This window comes from Juglans regia, chromosome 10 (assembly GCF_001411555.2).
Source record: "Juglans regia cultivar Chandler chromosome 10, Walnut 2.0, whole genome shotgun sequence".
Classification (NCBI taxonomy): Eukaryota; Viridiplantae; Streptophyta; class Magnoliopsida; order Fagales; family Juglandaceae; genus Juglans; species Juglans regia.
The window spans coordinates 1,210,175-1,229,823 of record NC_049910.1 but is presented as its reverse complement, the minus strand read 5'-3'; the positions used below and the strand labels follow the sequence as shown (position 1 = coordinate 1,229,823).

General features: G+C 35.3%; 2 protein-coding genes across 2 annotated transcripts; one reads left to right on the top strand and one right to left on the bottom strand.

Moving 5' to 3' along the window:
• The first annotated feature begins 74 nt into the window (after positions 1 to 74).
• LOC108985947 (KH domain-containing protein At4g18375-like) lies at positions 75 to 5,196 on the top strand. The gene is made up of 8 exons (XM_018958426.2): positions 75 to 197; positions 1,498 to 2,096; positions 2,679 to 3,110; positions 3,205 to 3,462; positions 3,562 to 3,828; positions 4,137 to 4,198; positions 4,555 to 4,626; positions 4,850 to 5,196. The coding sequence occupies exons 2-7, from the start codon at positions 1,518 to 1,520 to the stop codon at positions 4,601 to 4,603; spliced, it is 1,647 nt and encodes a 548-aa protein (XP_018813971.1). The 5' UTR covers positions 75 to 197; positions 1,498 to 1,517; the 3' UTR covers positions 4,604 to 4,626; positions 4,850 to 5,196.
• An 8,673-nt stretch (positions 5,197 to 13,869) lies between these two features.
• Positions 13,870 to 15,704, bottom strand: LOC108985937 (pentatricopeptide repeat-containing protein At5g15300). Its single transcript, XM_018958415.2, has one exon. It carries the CDS (start codon positions 15,657 to 15,659, stop codon positions 14,022 to 14,024), a length of 1,638 nt encoding a protein of 545 aa, XP_018813960.1. The 5' UTR covers positions 15,660 to 15,704; the 3' UTR covers positions 13,870 to 14,021.
• Positions 15,705 to 19,649: the final 3,945 nt, after the last annotated feature.

The following is a 19,649-nucleotide window of genomic DNA, read 5'->3' as shown; positions in this document are numbered from 1 at the left end:
CTTACAATAGATACTTGTAATTGTCAGAAACATACGGGGAGAAAAGCATAAATATACCCTCGAAAAATATCTAAATAAGAGCAGGTCCGGTCTAAACTCTAAACCCTAGAACTCGTACCCAGATCTCTTCTCTTTGCGCAAACACTCATCATTTGCTCAGATTTCGTTACCCACCCTCTCGATCAAGCCTCATCAAGGTATATCCCCGCTTTATACATACTTCTTTCTGACTCAATTTTCCCTCTCTTACGTTGCTCTTCATATCCCATGCTATTCCTTGTGTATTTATTTTTCAAAATTTTGGTGTGGAATTAGGGTTTCAAGGATTTTTTATTGCTCGGATCTACGTTTAAATTGTAATTTCTCCGTATCCACGGTCTTTTTAATGCTAACAATCGTAGTTTTACTTAGTTGACAATAAACTCGACGTAAAGTGTTTACTTTATTTACACTCTTTAAATTATATTTTACGTCTCTTGAGGGCAAATATTTTCTAGGATACTATCTAATGAATTATTTATCCTCTAAGGCCTTACGAATCGTGTTTTTCCACCGGTCCAATTCTCTTATGGGAGCGCTTGCTTAATATTTGTTCTCGAGGTTTTTCTTTGGAAACCCAACACCGTGGGTAGCCCAAGTGGTAAGGGCGAACTTCTGTGCACCCATGTCAGGTTCGATTTCTCCTGGGATCGAACTGCGATTTAAGTGGTCAGCCATGACGGTAGGTTGCTGTGGTAGTCCCCCCAGGGGTTTAGGTTCCTTGAGTGAGTACTAAGGGCTCTGCCATGGGGTGGTTCCCATAAAAAAAAGAAAAAAGATAAAAAAAAGGTTTTTCGTTGGAATCACTGTTTAAAATGTTTTTGGTTTATGATTTTGAATAAATGATTGTATTATTGGAGGTACATAGAAACTCGGTGTGGGATGAACTATATGTGTGTATATTGAGTTATCGAATTTCACATTGACTGTAAAAGGCCGCATTGTGGGTTCTGTGGGTCCTGAAGTGGTAGCAAGGAGTCAGCTACCCCATTGATTCAAATGGAGTTGGTTTTCCTTTCTGGATGTGATTGAAACTCTGGGTCATGGTAGTTTGTTTTGTATTTCCAATTTGTTTTGTATAGATTATGTGGATTTATAATGCCCTTATTGGTTTAGCGGCAAACTTAATGTTCTCGTCAATGTTTCCTCAAGAGTATAAGGAATGTGATGGGTAGGATATTTTGATCGCATAATTGATATTTTTAGGGAGTTAGTTGATTTATTTGGAACTTTATCTCGCCTTCATATACTCGACCAGGAAACTTATCTTTGAATTCTACTTTAAGACGTCCACTGGTGTTTGAATATGGGTTTGCAATGTATGGATTATCTTCACACTTTTGAGTTGTTAGAACTGAATTTGGCCAATCCATATAGCATTTTAGCATTTTTTTTTTTTTTGCTTTTATTTTTTTCCAGCATATTTTCTTATCAGTCCGTGCATTGATTTGCTAACAGAATATCAATCTGTTCTTCCAATGGCCGGTCAGAGGAATACTCATGGCAAGCGAACCCATTATCAGTCCGACTATTCTGATAATGGAGGAAGTAAAAGGAGAAATCCTGGTGACGATAGAGACCAATTTGTCATAGATTCAGAAGATACTGTTTACCGGTATTTGTGCCCTGTAAAGAAGATTGGAAGTGTTATTGGTAGGGGAGGGGACATTGTCAAGCAGTTGAGGACAGACACTAAGTCGAAGATTAAGATTGGTGAGACAGTGCCGGGGTGTGACGAACGTGTTGTTACTATCTACAGCTCCAGTGATGAGACTAATGCCTTTGAAGACAGTGGTGATTATGTTTGTCCAGCACAGGAGGCTCTTTTCAAGGTGCATGACAGAGTTGTTGCCGAAGATTCCCACGGTGATGAGGAGTCTGATGGTGGTCAACAAGTTACTGCTCGGCTTCTTGTTCCATCTGATCAGATTGGTTGTATTATCGGAAAAGGTGGACAGATTGTTCAGAATATTCGTAGTGACACTGGAGCACAAATTCGCATTCTCAAGGATGAACATTTGCCTCCTTGTGCTATGAGCTCTGACGAGCTTGTACAGGTATTCTGGATGAATTGCAGTTCACACTATCCTTATTTTGCTTTTGTTACTGTGCATTTTGGGACCGATTTTAGATTCTTCTGTCACAAGAAATTGTAAAAAGAATTTTAATAGCTGAAGAAAATGTAATTTTTACATTTATGGGAAGCACTAGCTTGCTGTATGATGAAGCATAGTATGATTTTTGCTAGAAGGATCTGTAATGGTATTTTTTTACTGGTAATCAGCTTTGGTTTTAACACAACATGTTATTTGAGTTTGGGGGTGGAGACAACTGCTCATTGTATTGCTGCTGGCTGGGGGGGGGGGGGGTGGTTGTTTAATATTTAGTATACTAACTTGGTTCAATTCCTTTCTCCGTCTAGGATACGTATTGCCAGGGGTTTGAGTTCATCTGATGAGTTTTTTTTAATGTTTATTTTGTAGATTTTCGTAGTTGAATATGGGTAATTATTTTAGTGTTGGGATAGTGAACCTTGTAACTTTTTCACTTATTTATTTGTTTCGTATGTGCTGGCTGTAGGAATCTGTGGAATCCCTTGTAAGGTTTTCACTTATTTATTTGTTTCTTGTGTGCTGTAGGTATCTGGGGAATCCCTGGTTGTGAAAAAGGCTCTGCATCAAATCGCATCTCGCCTTCATGATAATCCATCTCGATCTCAGCACTTGCTTACTTCTACTGCGCCCAATATGTATGCATCCGGTGGTTCACTTATGGGACCAACTTCTGGTGCCCCAATTGTGGGCATAGCTCCGCTGATGGGCCCTTACGGAGGAAGCTACAAGGGTGATACTGGAGACTGGTCACGCTCCTTATACTCAGCTCCCAGGGATGAGGCATCTTCAAAAGAATTTTCTCTTCGTCTTGTTTGTCCCACTGGCAACATTGGAGGTGTGATTGGCAAGGGTGGTGTCATAATCAATCAGATCAGACAGGATTCTGGGGCAGCCATTAAAGTAGATAGTTCGACCGCTGAAGGAGATGACTGCTTAATAACAATTTCAGCAAAGGAGGTACATTTTTCCATATTTGTGGATATGTTCTGTGGGTACTTAATCACAAGTATTATACTATGGAGGTCTAATGATTTATATACTGCTATTTCAGTTCTTCGAAGACTCATATTCTCCCACCATAGACGCAGCTGTGCGTTTGCAACCAAGGTGCAGTGAGAAAGTTGAAAGAGATTCAGGAGTTGTCTCGTTCACGACCCGCCTACTTGTCCCTACTTCACGAATTGGCTGTCTTATTGGCAAAGGAGGAGCTATTGTAACTGAGATGAGGAGACTGACCAAAGCTAATATTCGCATACTCTCAAAAGAGAACCTTCCCAAAGTTGCATCCGAAGATGATGAGATGGTGCAGGTAAGCATCACCATGGTATTTTGGAATTGTATATTTTTTTAAAATATTATTTCACTGATTTTGTGGTTAATGTGGATGGTAATTAATGTTGATAATCAGATTTCTGGAGACCTTGATATTGCCAAGGATGCACTTGTACAAGTAGTGACACGATTGAGAGCTAATCTTTTTGATAGAGAGGGTGCAGTGTCTGCGTTTCTTCCAGTTTTACCTTATCTGCCTGTCTCAGCAGAAGGTTCTGATGGTTTAAGTTATGAAAGTAGAGATAGTAAAAGACATGGTCGTGGGCCTTCTTATTCTGGTGGTTATGGTGGCTCGAGCGATTTGGCAGCAGCTGACAGTTATGGAAGTTATGGTGGTTCGCAGGTATTTTTTCATCTTGTTATAGAGTTGTTTACCAACCTTTCAAAACAATTAAAGTAATAATTATATTACCTTTGTTTTTACATTTATTCTGCTCATTACTCAAATTCCTTTTCTGGTTACTTTTCCATGTCTTTATACACATCTCTCTCTCAGACCTGAGGTCTTCTTTCTGCTGTCATGCTTGACCTAATCCCATACACTAATGTATCAGTGCATGATCGATTCAATGCTTTGAAATATGTTGATCAGTTGCACTTGCTTCTATCTCTTGTTTGTTTTGGAATAATACGTCTTCATGTGATTTGTAGATTGGAGGCGGTGCTTATGGAGCTTATGGTGGTTATTCTTCAGGGCGTACTGGTAGCTCTGGGTAAGAGTTTTTCTTTCTTCACCGCCGTTCTATTTACTTGGACTGCACCTTCTGTTTGTGTTTTTTCCATTCACAAATTCTTTGTGTGATTATTGGCTAATTGGATCTGTTCCAAATGCAGTAGAAAGAATGCTCCAGGTTCACAGCTTAAACCCCCTTCGTTTCTTTAACCTCTACGGATATGAGAATCCTTAAAGTTTCTGATTACATGACTTAGAATGCAGAATGGATCTTTGTTTTTGGCTCATTTTCTAATGCATGTATTCTGGAAGTTTCTAGTGTTGATTTTGTATGGTCACTGTATTCACGTGATGCCTTTTTAAGCTACTAGAGTCTGATATTACATTTGTTACCAGGATGTCAGGCCAGACCCCTTCTTCTCGTCGGAGAAACTATGGTTACTAGTGTTTTCTGATTGGTACCTGAAGGTAGAGTCTGGTTTTCATTCAATTTTGTCTTGTTTATTAATATAACTGGATAGATTTCCTTTAGTAGCCCAGTCTCGTATTAGTATATGACACTTTGATATCATAACCTCCCAATCTCCCATATATAGAATTCTTATCAAAAAAGAAAAAAAAAAACTCCCTGTATATAGAATTCTGATGCACTTGTTTTCCCTTTGTTGCCTTTCCCTTCCCATTAAAACAGCTGAAATGTATGAAGCCTGAAGCCAGCCTACTGCCTAAACTGGAAGACCAGATGAACCAGGATTTGACATTCTTCTGGCCTACCTTGACGCTTCTATTTAGAGTGGAGATCTTCTACACATTTAGATCTGCCTTTTCCATGTTACCAAATTTCCCAAGCTCAATGTCTTGTGCACGCACCCAAGAACCTATATATCCGGATTGCCTTTTTTCTGCATTTTTTTCCAGTTCACATTTCATTAAACTGAAAACCTTGTTGCTTCCAGCCTCTAGTAGTTGTATTAGTGTTGGATTTATTTACCTGACAGTTCTCAGCTATGCAGCCTGATCTTTGTGCTTTTTAATTTACTGGAATTAAGTCGATCTTCTGAAATTACTTATAAAAAAAGTTGATCTTCTGAAACCTAAAATGCCAACCACTAGGGGTTGGCTTAAGTGGTAAGGGCCTTGGCTTGGTGGTATACTTTTTCCATGTTTAAGATTCAAACTTATGGGTGCAAACAGTCTCTAGGGACCACGTCTCATTGGTAAAACGCCGATGATTTACCCGATCCATGTGATTGAGACACATTACTTTGGTCTGGAGTTTAACCGGGTAAAACACAAGTTGCATTTGCACGATCTCGGGGATTCCACACAAAAAGAAAAACTAAACCAATAATGCGGTAATGAAGCCGCTCTTTTTTTTTTTTTCGATTTCAGGATTGATATTTGCTATTATGCCCATCTAGAAGCAGATATCAAGATTCAAGGCGCTGTTGAAATTAGTTTTATAATGTCGTAATTGTGATATCCATCTGTATCTGTGAAACCTTAGCTTTAAGGAATCTGATTAAAATGAGTAAGCTGTGTTTCTTTGGTCTTCATTTTCATGATTTTCTCCGACTTTGTGAGCCATTGGAACCACTTGAAAACAGCATTGTGAAGCCTACATAGTGATAGTACAACAGGATATTTACTGAATCCGTTTCAACATGATTAGCTATGTATGCGAGTTGGTGGTTATGGGAGACTGACTTTTTTCTGGATAGCCAATCAGGTGTGCATCCAATGGTGTTTATCTTTCAACTTAAATAATGCATGGCTGTATCACTGAAATGCATGCTTCGTTAAATTCTGTTTGGCAGTTCTATTGTCTTGCTAGCAGGTTCATTTTTAAATTAGATATTTAGTGATAACGACGGAGTTATCACCAAATTAGGTTATAAAGTCGCCTACTTTTTTAAAGGCCTGGTTGTCTGGCAATTGTTCCTGCATGTTTAGGTAAGATTGGGTGTTTGTATATCGGTTATCGTGTATGCCATTTGATGTTGATGGATGCTTGGAACTATGCATACTTTTGGAGGCTGATTTGTAGATTCCTTGGTGGTAGTCAATACTTGACGATCTTTGGGGTAGGTCAGTTTTCACACTCTGGGCTCCATTGTGACGCCAATTTCTAGCTCATTGGAAGACAATGTCAGTCTCATTTGCAATTCATTTGGCAGGTTCCTATCTGGTATGTGTATAATTCATATTGCCTTTATTTCAGTTGTAGTACCTTTGTTTGTAATGAATTATAAATAATATTTCTATTTCATTTTTGGGTGTTTGTGTTTATGTGCATGTGTATGTTGTTTACGAGGGCAAAGGCCAATGTTAACAGATGCCATCCCCAAAAACAAAAGGTATACTGAGGTTTAAAATGCATGAAAACCAGTGAGTGGGTAACTGTCCTACCTGACGATGGAGTTTTAAAAGAAAAATAATTGATTCAACGATTTGTACCTATTCAAAGCTCTTGAATCTGACAGGTTACAATATTTGCATGAAATGGGTGTGAAGTCGCAGCTTATTATCTTGTGATAAAATAATGTATTAAAAATCATACATTTTTTGGAGTGTTTGAAAACTCTCCAAACCCTGCCAATTGGGCCTGGTTGAGCTCGACAAACCGGACGGTGGATGTGTTTTTTTCGAGGAGTCGAGAAAATCTAGCCTAACAACCGAAGTGCCTAAAATTTAATTCGATCTCTGATCTTTGTAAAAATAAGTTGGCTTAGGAATATGTAAATGGCGGTAGTGTAAAGAGCACTGGTGAAACTTGCTAAAATTTGCTTAAGAACGAAACTTAATCGGAAAATATGGTACTTTCGTCTTGTATTTCACCTAAAGAACTTGATGGAAGTATCTTTTCTTTGTTTTTCGATGGTCCGAACTGAGAGTTAGTACTCAAATAGTCGTTGGCTAGCTTGAAGCCTTGACATATATATATATATATATATATTCGACTAATTGACTGGCGTGTAACCTTTCGAACTGTTTCTTGCAATAGACCAGCGTCAAGAGTTGCAAGGAACAATGATATTGAAAAATATCCCAAAGTTCTGTTGTATAGATAAAATTTGGTGTATTTTATGATGGAGCTAACCTATCAGTGATCAGAAAATTGGTATCCAAAACTGTATTAAAATATCAAATAACTAACGGTCTAAAAAGAAGTTGGTACGGAGACTTCTGCAAAAATAATGTGTAGCATGAATCTGTTTCTCTTTTTGGATACATAGAAATCCTGAAACATGGCTATGTATAGCAAAAAATAAATAAACAACCTAATAAAATTATATAATTCATTCTTATTGGTTATTGTACGTCACGGCGATCTATGTAAATTTCAATGGTTTAAAGTAGCTGCTCAAGCAAATCAAATATATCGCTTTTTGTCTTGTTAAGGCTGTAATAAAAAAGAAAAAAAAAAACCCTCTTACGTTCCGACCAAGTACAAGAAACCAGAGAACAAAGAAAAAGAGACCTGATGCCGCTGGCATGGTTATCCTCGGCAGCGGCGGCTTGCTCTGTATGGTTTGATATAATAAAAAAAGGCACTGCTATGGGTTCGAATTGTGTCCCGAATAGACATTTTATTTTTTTTGTTTTTTTTTATGTATTTTTTTAATCATCATAAATATTTTTAAAAAAAATAAAAAAATCACAATATCATTAAAAAATATTTTTTTAATCATTCAGTAAAAAAAAAAAAAAAAACAAAAAAACAAACAAACAAACATTCGGGATACACTTTGGTCCGAATTCGAGACCCAAAGCATTTCCTATACAAAAAAAATTGAGGTGATGTCGTGAAGCCAAGCTAAAACCTCGATGTCATATACATGTGAATTAAGAAGGCATAGTCCAAGCACAAGTTCAGGGCCAGGTTTGGAAATGGAATGAAAATTTTGTGTTTTATTTTAGGGTTTAAAATATTATATTTTAATATTATTATTATTTTAAAATTTAAAAAATATGAATTGAGATGTGAAAAAATTATATTATTTATTATATTTTATATAAAAATTTTAAAAAAATATAATAATAAAATGAAATAAAATAAAAATTTTATATCTCGTCACATCCAAGATATGGAGCTTTGATCGGCATCATCTTTTGTTTGACTTGCATGTTGACCTTTTTCGTTTACTTAAAACACTCTGTTTCCTTCAATTGCAGTTCAGCTCGACTCGAACCGACAGATTTTCTTTTCAACTACTGACTCTTTCCATGACTGCTGGCTGGTGCTAAGCCATTTGCTTTGGAAAGCAAGATAAAATGAATGTAAAATCATCAGCCAATTGTAAAACGCACTTGCCCCAACATATGAACAAGATGATGCACGAAATGACTATTTGGTGTAAGATTATGGGAAATTCACTTTGCGAGAAAGTAAAATTAGCTACCCCACTTGGCTAAATTCAGAATCTTTTGCTCTACATCTCCAAATGTAGTAACTTAACCCACCTAACAGCCGATTACCCGAATGGCCAGTACGAACTTTGGTAAGAAACCAAATTTAATTCAAGTAAATAAGTAAAAAGCTATGCCGTATCTTAAAGGACTGGGAAGAAGGTTATCTGAGAAGTGAAAAGCCAGTCAAAAGTAAGGTGATGGGGATGGATCTTTTAAGTATCTCTCTTGGTTTCTGCAACCATGAAATGTCACATCCAACACTGCGAACCCTCGAGAGAAAGGAAGAAATTGGACGGTCCAGCGGGGTATAGCTGTCCTTTCTGCCAAAAAAAATAGTCAGCATCATTTAATACTTGTTTTGAATGCCATGCATGTCAATAGAATGAGTAGATATTTTTTTATGAACTTGAGAGGTTCTGATCTGTTTGCTTCAAACCTCATTCGTCCACGCACTGCCAAGAGGTAGTCAGTCCAATCGGCCTCTTCCTCTCTACTGGTTTATACAGACTATCTTCGGTACATGAATGCTTGTTTCTTTCCTTTTCGTGAAAGTAAAGGGAGGGAGCCTGATTTCATTATCCCACTGGGGAAAGGTTGCCATTCTCGTCTGGGGAAATTCCTTGCTCTCTCCACTTTTGAGTTCATGGTAGTTTGGGCTAGCTCTCTTGGATTGGTTCAGTTGGTCAGAATGTCTGTCTGCTTCCCAGTTGGGAAAAAAAATTATTTGTTTTTGCAAGTTGATGGGGAGCTTCCTCTATGATGTAGACCTATTTTGTTATAGCACAACATTTCATTTTCATCTAGAGTCTTGCATGTTGAAATGAGGTTATGTAATGCAGCCAAGGATGACTTGCCGGCAAAACGTACTTATCCATCATAGTATATATGTATTTACCATGCATACATGCTGATCATGGTCGAGCTATCCGGCAAGTCATCTCTGGCTATGTAACTGCCTCCTTTTATCATGCTGGATTTATGATGATAATATCAAGAATGACTCTGCTGATGGGGATCTTCACCAATATTGCTGCTTATTTTGCTGCTGGATGCGGCTTTCCATCAGTAAGTTAAGTGAACGATCAAGCTTACCATTGCAGATTTTTCATTTCAGGGTTTTGCTGCTTCTACATTGATCAGGAGGTCATTTACAATATTGTTTGTCCAGCAATGCAGATTTTGCAGATGAAATCATAAGTTTTTCTGGATGTGGTCACGTACTTCAGGTGGCTGCCTCTACTGCATCTCGGTTTCAAGCTGTTCACACTGTTTGACATAACAACGAGCTTTATACAGATAAATATCAAGATTATTGTTTTAGTTTACAAATCTATCTTTTTATCAGGTAACTTACAGTAAAATAGCCTTTGAGACAGTTTTTTTTTTTTTTGTTTTTGGGAATGGGAGTAAATGTTGATGTAATTTCTTTGAAATCAGTTAGCATGTTATGTAAAACTCACGTTTTTGTAAAATTTGGAAGAAATAATATTACAATATAGTTCAATGTATTTTATAATTAATATTAGTTTGCTACAGTACCATCAATATATCTACGAAATACTATCCACATTTAAATAAATATTTAATTTATTTATTTTTTTTTTTTATCTATTTTCAACTTTTTATTTTATTTGAAATGAATTAAATATATTAAAAATAAAATATTTAAATAATATAAAAAAAAATAAATAAATATATGATATATTGTAAAAATAAATTTTGATAATATATTTTAAAAAATAGATGAAAAATTGTTCTTTACTTTAGGGCGAGGGCGAGTAGTATGGTAGGGTCCATGTAAAAGCAAGCAAGGGGGACTTGGATCCAGATTTACCAGTGATTAAAGTTGATCTTTCTATACAACAATACAAGGTGGACCTTTCTGTTCCAGCAGATCGTGTCTCGACCGTCTTTTAAATCTGGCTTCGACTTACGTTAAACAAAGGAGTAGTTTTAAGAGGATTATGGGATTTCTTAAAGCAATATTCAGCTCATGGGTCTGATTCCATTAGGAGCAATCCATACATCGATCGATTACAAAGATATTATTAATTAAACCTTCTCTGACAGGCAGACCAGACACGAGAAGAAGAAGGCCGACCGTGACACGTATACTGATTGGGACTGATGGATGAGTCTGCAAATAAGCAGACAGAGGTGATGGCTGCACATACAGCACCATTGAGAAAAGCGCTTCTGGTTTGACCCATTTCTTCATCTTGATCTAATATTAATTAGTAGTGAGCCAGCACAGTCAAATTTTGGTTAAATTTACTTAACTTGCTTAAGTTTATCTATATCAAACTTATGCTTATGGCGGTTAGAGATACAAAATTCATACCATTTTATCTTATCTTAATATTATTATTTTTTTAAATTTTAAAATAATATTAATAATAATAATAAAATATTTTAATAATATTTTATTTAAGTTATTTAAAATTATCTCATCTTGTTATTTAAACAAATTCTTAATTTTAGTCATTCTCTTTTGTTATTCTGGCTCGATTTTTTTTTACAATGAGATGAAGATTAAGATTAAGATTAAAGTTAAAAAATTAAATAAAGTATTAGAATATATTTTTTAATATTATTTTTATTTTAAGATTTAAAAAAGTTGAATTGTTTATTTTATTTTATATTTAAAGTTAAAAAAATTACAATGATAAAATGAGATAAGATGAGATATTTTTTAAAAACAAGAAATGAAAGTTTAAAATATTATTTTTTAATATTATTATTATTTTAAGATTTAAAAATTTTAAATTGTTTATTATATTTTGTTGTAAAATTTTAAAAAATTATAATAATAAGATGAGATGAGAATTTTATATCTCATTTCACTTGCCACATATCTTTGCTTTGTTTATTATTTTATTATTATTTTTTAAAATTATTTTTATTATTCATTATTATTTAATATTTTTTTATTATTATCTAATTAATTTCTTACTATTATTCAAAAAATATTTAAAATCACTTCACTATCGATTAAATTAGTTCGCCCAAATTGTTAGAGATTGACATAATCTTCAAAATTTGTCTAATATTAAACTTTTTTATTTTTTTGTTAATCATTCAAAATTTGAAATTTATATTAGATTAATCATCAAATTTGTCACTTTTTATGATAATAAAATATAATTATTTTTATTAATATTTGTTTAATTAAATTATATAGATGAACATTATTTATATTATAATTTATTATAAGATAAAATTATTGCATTATTTTGTACTTTATAAATAATTAATAAAAAGTGTATTCATATTTTCTTATATTTTTATAATTTTTGCATGATTATAGATAGATGTAAAATATAATTTCTTCATTATTTTTATTTCTTAAAAAGTATTAAAAGAAATATGAATAATATTATTTTATAAAAATATAATTAATATTAAGAAAATGCATCATCATTTTAGGAATGAAGTTAGACTAGAGAAAGAAAAGGAAAATACGAGAAATAATAAAATATTATAATAAAGATACTACAATTCCCTTCATGGAGAAACAAAACATCGAACTGGAGCTGCAGCCTCCCAAAAAGTCGAAGCTGTTGCCCTTAAAAAAAGAGAAATGCTTGGTAGCAGTCGGAAGTCGCAGCACACTGCTCAAATTTTTTTTTTTTTTTTTTTTTTCCACTCTATGCACTAGGTAATAGGTATGCTCCGGCTTTTATAAACAGTAGGCTTATGTTTATATTTTCTCTTAAAAAAAAGAGCTTTGTTACACAACCTCCACCACACTCCACACTTTTTTAAATTTTTTAAATTTTTAATATTTTTAAAATTTTTTTTTTTTGAGTTTATTCTTTTTAAATTATTTTAAATTTTTTATTCATTATTTATATAATAAATATTTAATAAAAGAAAAATATAATAAAAATTAAAAATAATGTGGAGTGTGGAGGTTGTATGAATAGTAGGAGGTTGAGTAGATTTTTTGTAAAAAAAATCTTGCTATCTGCGAACAGGCCATTAACCTCAGTTACCCAAGTCCTAAAATGAAAAATCACTTTGAGGAAAATACAAACAAATCCAGAAAGCAAGACCCTTTCAAGTTTCACCTCAAAGACCTACAACTCCAAAAAATAATGAAATTTTAAACATATCTATTATCTTGAAAAATTAATGATTCATGATATACTAGAATGCAACGCCAACAGCTTTATCCAATACCCCTGAAAATTTAGAATCGTAAATTCGATTCAAGAGGCAAAATCAACGATTATTTTCCTACCTGATAGCTTAGGCTACGCGGGTTTGTGGGTAAAGCCTAAAAATGTTCAAGCTTGTGGAAGAAATTATCTGCCCCGTAAAGAATTACATTGAAGAAGCTCCAGTGGAGCTTCAATGGATAATAGAGGGATCGAAAGAGAGAGAGAAACAGAGAGGGAGAGGAGACAAAGCCGGAGGAAGGGTCGGACAGAATTCAGGTGGGTATAGAGAGACGTAGAACAAAGCCAAACCCTCAAAGCCTGTGTCTACACCTCTCCAGTCTCCCCCATGAAAAGGATTAAAATATTTCTATTCTAATTAGAATTAATATAATTCCTATTACCATTAACCTCAGTTACCCAAGTCTTAAAATATCCCATTTGCAATTAAAATTGAAATAAATGAAAAGGAGAAAATTAATATTTTAATATAATAATGATAGATTTAGAGAGTTTATTATTTAGTGTTGTTAAAAAGTGATTAGCTAAGATCTTGTTTGAATTCAAAACCCACTTCATCTCATCTTCATAATTTTTTCAAATTTCCACATAAAATATAATAAACAATTCAATTTTCTCAAATTTCAATATAACTTTCTCAAATTCCTACACAAAATATAATAAACAATTCAACTTTTATTCTACTATTCATAAACTATCTCAACTCATATCTAATTCAGCCCATTCCTAAATTTAAATTTAAAAAGGTGAATTTCCTGGTCAATCTTTGGCCAAAGAATACTCTTATGCTCTTTCTTGGCTCCCTGGCTATATTTTCGACAGAAAGCGAGGAGGAGGAGAGACTTGCCAATAACTCTAGTTTGGTTAATTGAGGATCGATGGGAACGAATGGAGCTCGGTATCTGCCTCTTCAGACCAAGTTTGAGCCAGTCACAAGTCACACGTCAAAAGTCAACCCCTTATGTTTGGACATAATAAGTTCCTTAGAAAAACCAACCAGGATGGTATCATCCTGGCTCCACTCATTTAATATGTCAACTTTTTTTTTTTAATAATTACGTTAACTTCTATATGAGAATCATTGGTGGAGATGTAAAATCGAGCACTAATTGTGGTTTTAGAGGAGTATATAGTAACTAGCTTGCAATTCTCTCAGCATCCAATCCAATCCAAAACTCTCTTGCTTGTCTCCAACAAGTTGAACAAATAAAAAGTGCTATGCTAGATGCAATTATACTTCTTTTTTTAAAATATTTTGTGACCAGCATATCACCTATTTGAAATTCTCGACTTCCACTGAGGTTTTGAATCAAATAAAAACTGCATGAGAGCTCTGTCATCTGCTTCAATCAGGCTAAAGCCAGGCTCTTTCCTCACCCCACTGTCATCCATCAACTTTCTCATCTTCTCAACCCCATCCCACTCGCCCCTTGAAGCATATATGTTGGATAGAAGTACATAATCCCCACTCTGGTCCCTTCTCATTTCAAGTAGCCGCTCATTTGCACGCCTTGCCAATTCAACATTTCCATGTATTCTGCATGCCCCAAGCAGAGTCCTCCAAACAATGGCATTGGGCTCAATCTCCATCGAGTCTATGAACTCAAATGCTTCCTTCAGTTGCCCTGCTCGCCCAAGCAAGTCCACCATGCACCCACAATGCCTAATGTTTGGCTCGATTTTATACTCATTCTTCATAAGATTGAAGTATCCTCGTCCCTCTTCAACTTTTCCTGCATGACTGCAAGCAACCAAGACACCGACGAAAGTGATCTCATTTGGCCTCACTTTCAACCTCCTCATCTTGATAAACAGATCAATTGATTCCTTGGCGTGGCCATGGAAAGCCAAGCCTCCTATTACTGAGTTCCAAGTAGATACATCTCTGTCTCTCATCCCTCTGAACACATCGAGTGCTCTCTCAATATTCCCGCACTTGGCATACATATCTATAAGTGCATTCCCAAGTAAAATGCTCAAATCTCCAGAACAAATTTCCAAAAGGTTGCAGTGTATCTTTTGCCCAGCATCTAAATTTCCCAAATCAGCACAAGCGGACAATAGACTCAAAATGGTCACCTCATCTGGCCGCTCTCCCACACTTCCCATCTCCTCAAACATCTCCAGTGCCTGTTCATTCAATCCGCAAAGCACATACCCCGCAATCATTGCATTCCAAGTCACCACATCTCTCTTTGGAACCTTGTTAAAGAGTTTCCTAGCGCTCTCCATCTCCCCTTGCTTCACATACCCCGTTATCATGACATTCCAAGAGACCAAATCTCTAACCGGCATTTCATCAAAGAGCTGCCTCGCAATACCCAACTCCCCACGCCTCGCATACCCAGCTGTCAAGGCTGACCAAGGTACAACATCCCTTTTTGCCGATTCGTCAAATAGTGCTCTCGCAACACTCAACTCCCCACAATTTGCATGAAAATAAATAAGGGTATTTCTAATAAACGTATTTGACTGGAACCCATACTTCACCACCTTCCCATGAAACCCAAATCCCATCTTGACCCAAGAGAGCCTAGTGCAGGCTTTGAGTACAAACGGGAAAGTGAAGTTATCGGGCTTTACATGCCGATCCTCCATCCTTTTGTAAATCGAAATCGCGTTTAAAGGGTCAGGGCTCTGAGCAGAGCCTCTAATCATGGTATTCCATATGAAGTTGTCTGGTTCCGTGATATGAGCGAACAATTGGTGCGCGTATTCTATGGTACCTGAAATAGTAACTGCTCCAGCGAAAATGATCTCTCTGAGAGCGGAGGGATTGGAGTTGAAGCCGTTGACGAGTACAAAAGCATGAGCTTCTTTCAGAGCCCGCAGGCTGGTGCATTTTTGCCATATGGTTGACCGTTGGGGACGGTTGGCACTCCTGTCGTTCGTTCTCTTTCGGATCATTACACGCAGTTCTGTTTAAATGTTCCAAGCTATATATATTTCTCATTTCAGCAACGCTATGCTTTTCATTCTGATGGTAATTCTCCTTCAAAGAGTTTAAACATGGCTTGGGCTCGGCTTGCTGTACAAGTTCGTTGCTGCTTTGTCCTAATTATTGTCCAAGTAGTAAAGGCCCAACTCATATGAAGGTTTCAGACCCACGGCCCCATCAGGCCCAGGCCACTTAGCAATTTATGGGCAATTAATTGCCTCTTTATTTCTCTCTCCTTTTTTATTTTCAAAAAATATAATTTTATTGGATAGTCTGAGGTACAACGTGGAGGATAGAAACCCCTCCCCAGTCCCACCGCGGAAGTCTGAAGTCCACCTTACAAGATTATTTTATTGAAATAATATAAGAAAATAATAATAATAACGATGACATGATCAATTATATTATATACTATTATCATTTTATTTTATTATATCGATCATGTATCATTACTATTATTTGTTGAGTTTTTTCGTAAAAATCAAAATCAAAACTGTTCCAAGTTATGGACCGTATCACATGATGAACATAATATTATAGCAATTAAATGAGAATGTAAGATATAACATTTTCCTATTAATAAGTTCACAAAACCTGGAAATAGTGCCATCACTTACATCTATCTTAGTTGCTAATCAATAAAATAATGAGTAATGTTAAATATAGTATATCACGCATCATTTTTGAAGAAATGTAGAGTCAATTATTAAAATATTAATTTTTTTTCTTGTAAATCTTATATTTATTTATTTAAAAAGAATGAATGTATGACACTTACGTACTCTATGACTATAAATATCATTTATCTTTTATAAAAAGAATTACACGAAATTTATACAAATAGTTTGTCTAGAAGAATATATTACAACTGCCATCATATATGGAAATGTCTTAAAATATTCTATTCAATGATCTGAATGCAACATAATCTAAATTGGGAGCCCTCTGCAAGTCGAATTCAACAGTACGACCAAGCGATTTACATTAAAATTGAAACTCAATATTAAACATTCAATACAAGAACCAGTGAACCACTGTTGGATTTAAAAAGACAAATCAGGACCCTTGGTTATCTTACACTAATATATATATATATATATAAGTATAAACCAACCAGGATCTAACACCTGTCTCTGCAGATTGGTCCTCTGACCTTATCATGATGCATTAGTTGGGTGCAACTCCTACCTCTATTTTATGGGTTCTATTCTAATTTGTATAATTATTTCTTAGACGAACGTGATCATGTTCAAAGAGATCTAAGAGAATAATCTAATAATTTGAAATAAGCTGCAATCAATAATAAACATTATCCAGTTCAGACATTTCTCTCTGTACACGTATATCCATTGACTTCATGTGCAGCATGACACACGGCACATATATTCATTGGTTTTATTTCCAACCCTTTTGTCTTTTTAATCGCTCTAGCTAGCAGCCTGCAGTTGGGACGTTATTAATTTGGCACATCCATCCTAATCCTGCCCAAGGACATGTTTATTTATGATAATCACTTCATTAATTTGCCCCCACCTTTGCTCCCTCAATACGGTCTTGTTTGTTTTTACAGATGAAATAAAATTGTAATTAAAATTAAAAGTTAAATAAAATATTATTAGAATATATATTTTTTATATTATTTTTATTTTGTGATTTGAAAAGTTGAATTGTTTATTTTCTTTTGTATAAAAATTTGAAAAAATTATAATAATTAAATAAAATAAATTGAGAAAAGTAATGAAAATAAACCAAGCATATCCGCGTGATATTCTTTTTATGTGATATTTTCTTTCCACTTATGGTCAATCGGCTCAAGAGCATATATAATGATAAACTCTCTAATTTTGGTTCCCAAAGAATATATTGTGTGGTATAAATTGAAAAGTAAAAAAGAAGGAGATAGAGATGATCTAATAACAGTGATTTGAGCTTTAGCGCACATGATCTCAACTCATTTGAAGTCGCATGCATGGCTGACAACTCAAATCCAACCCCATCCCAACTTCTGCTTTGTAATACTTTTCCACAAACCATTTTCCGCCACGTGTTCGATCTACAGTCGTGGCCTCATGTCGGAGCACAGGAAGCAAGGCCCACAATGCCAGCTCAGCTCAGGATAAAGGGTCAACACGACCTTACCAATCTGAAGTGGACCAATTATTCTTGGCTTCGCCGACGGGGGTGGTATTGATCCTTTACCATGTGAGTGATCCTCAGGCGTCGGATCATTTGGGTTCCGGACAAGGTTGTCAAATTCATGAAAAACAAAGCTAAAACTGCCACGCATATCCATAATTTTGTATATTATTTCTTAATTAGCATTATGGAGTTATGCCAAAACATGACCATATCAATAATATATAATTAATTATTATTGTATAAGCTGAGTACTGATCCCTTTATGATTCCCATGTATGGATAAAACTAACCTTTCTCCCCGATGAACTTGATCACTCTAATATGTTTATTTATTTTTTTAAGGAATGATTGAAAACTTCCTAAACATCCATTCCTTTGAACTATTAATGATCACTAGACTCGATTGCTAAATTTTTCTAATCCTTGTTCATTTTATGCAATGACAATGCCCCCATCATAATAATATTTTTTGGTTAGGTATAATATTTATGTATCCCCTTGCTCCTAATCGCGCTAAGTAGTTTGTCGCAGCATTCCCTTCCCTATAGATGTGCATAATGTTTGTATCTAATCCTTTCAAGAGTTCTATTATTTCATTCCAATAATCTTCTAAATACCATACTGCACATATTGAAGTATTCAACCATTTGACCACCAAACTTGAATATAATTCCAGATCAGTATGCACCACTCCCATCTTTTTAATTAAACGCAAACTATGTAAAAAATCCAACAATTTAGCATAATTATCAGTACCTTTTTCGAGATGTACGGAGAAGGCCATGCGCAAAACACCATTTACATCTCTCAACACACCACCCGCCCCTGCTTCACCAGGATTTCCTGTTGAACTTCCATCAATATTCAACTTGAATCGTTCCACTTCCGACTTTGCCCATCGCACCAATTTTGGAGTTGACCTTTTCATCAATTTTATTGGGATATTAAGCTCCCTTAGTATTACCTCGTCTTGTCTTGCCAACACTTTCCCTGCTTTAAGTTTTTCTCCAACTTTTACAATCCATATCTTAATCGTGCACCACACTGTTTCAACCGACTCTTTTACTCCTTGCATCCGGGCCTTACACCTTCTTAGCCAAAGACACCAAGTCACAATAGATGAAATAATACCCAGTAATTGCCCCATTTGAGAAGACTTTTTTGCTTTGGAAAACTAGCCTTCTACTACCTGATTCCAAAATCTGCCTACAACTCTTCCTAGTCCCATTTGCGCATAAACTCATCTGCAAATTTCCTGTGCTATCTCACCAACTACTAGCACATGGTTTATATCTTCATTTCCTCCATTCAAGCAACAGTCACATTTTGAGACTATGGGAATACCAAGCTTTCTTAATTTATCATCCACACTTAGCGCATTATTAAATACTTTCCACATAATAACATAAATATTTTTTGGTAGGTAAGCATGTCATATCCAATCAGACCATCTTACCTTTGGGGCTCTTATGTGGACACAATTCCAGGCACTCTTCATAGAAAATTTTCCATCATTGTTAGCTGTCTATACTAGTAAATCTGATCCAGATTTACTTTTGCTAAAAACATCCAACACTTTTTCAGCCATTTCTCTCCCTAGCATCCGATGTAACAAATCCATATCCCATCCATTTTCAAAATTTCACTCTTTAATTCTTAATCTTGTATTGGCACCTATTGTAACCGTTTCATAGAGGGGGGCATCATCCATCCATTTGTCAAACCAGAAAGATGTATTTCCATCTCTTATCTTCCATTTGGATTGGTTGAGGACTTTCGGGATACAAAAGGATACCCTCCTCCAAAATCTGGTACCTTTT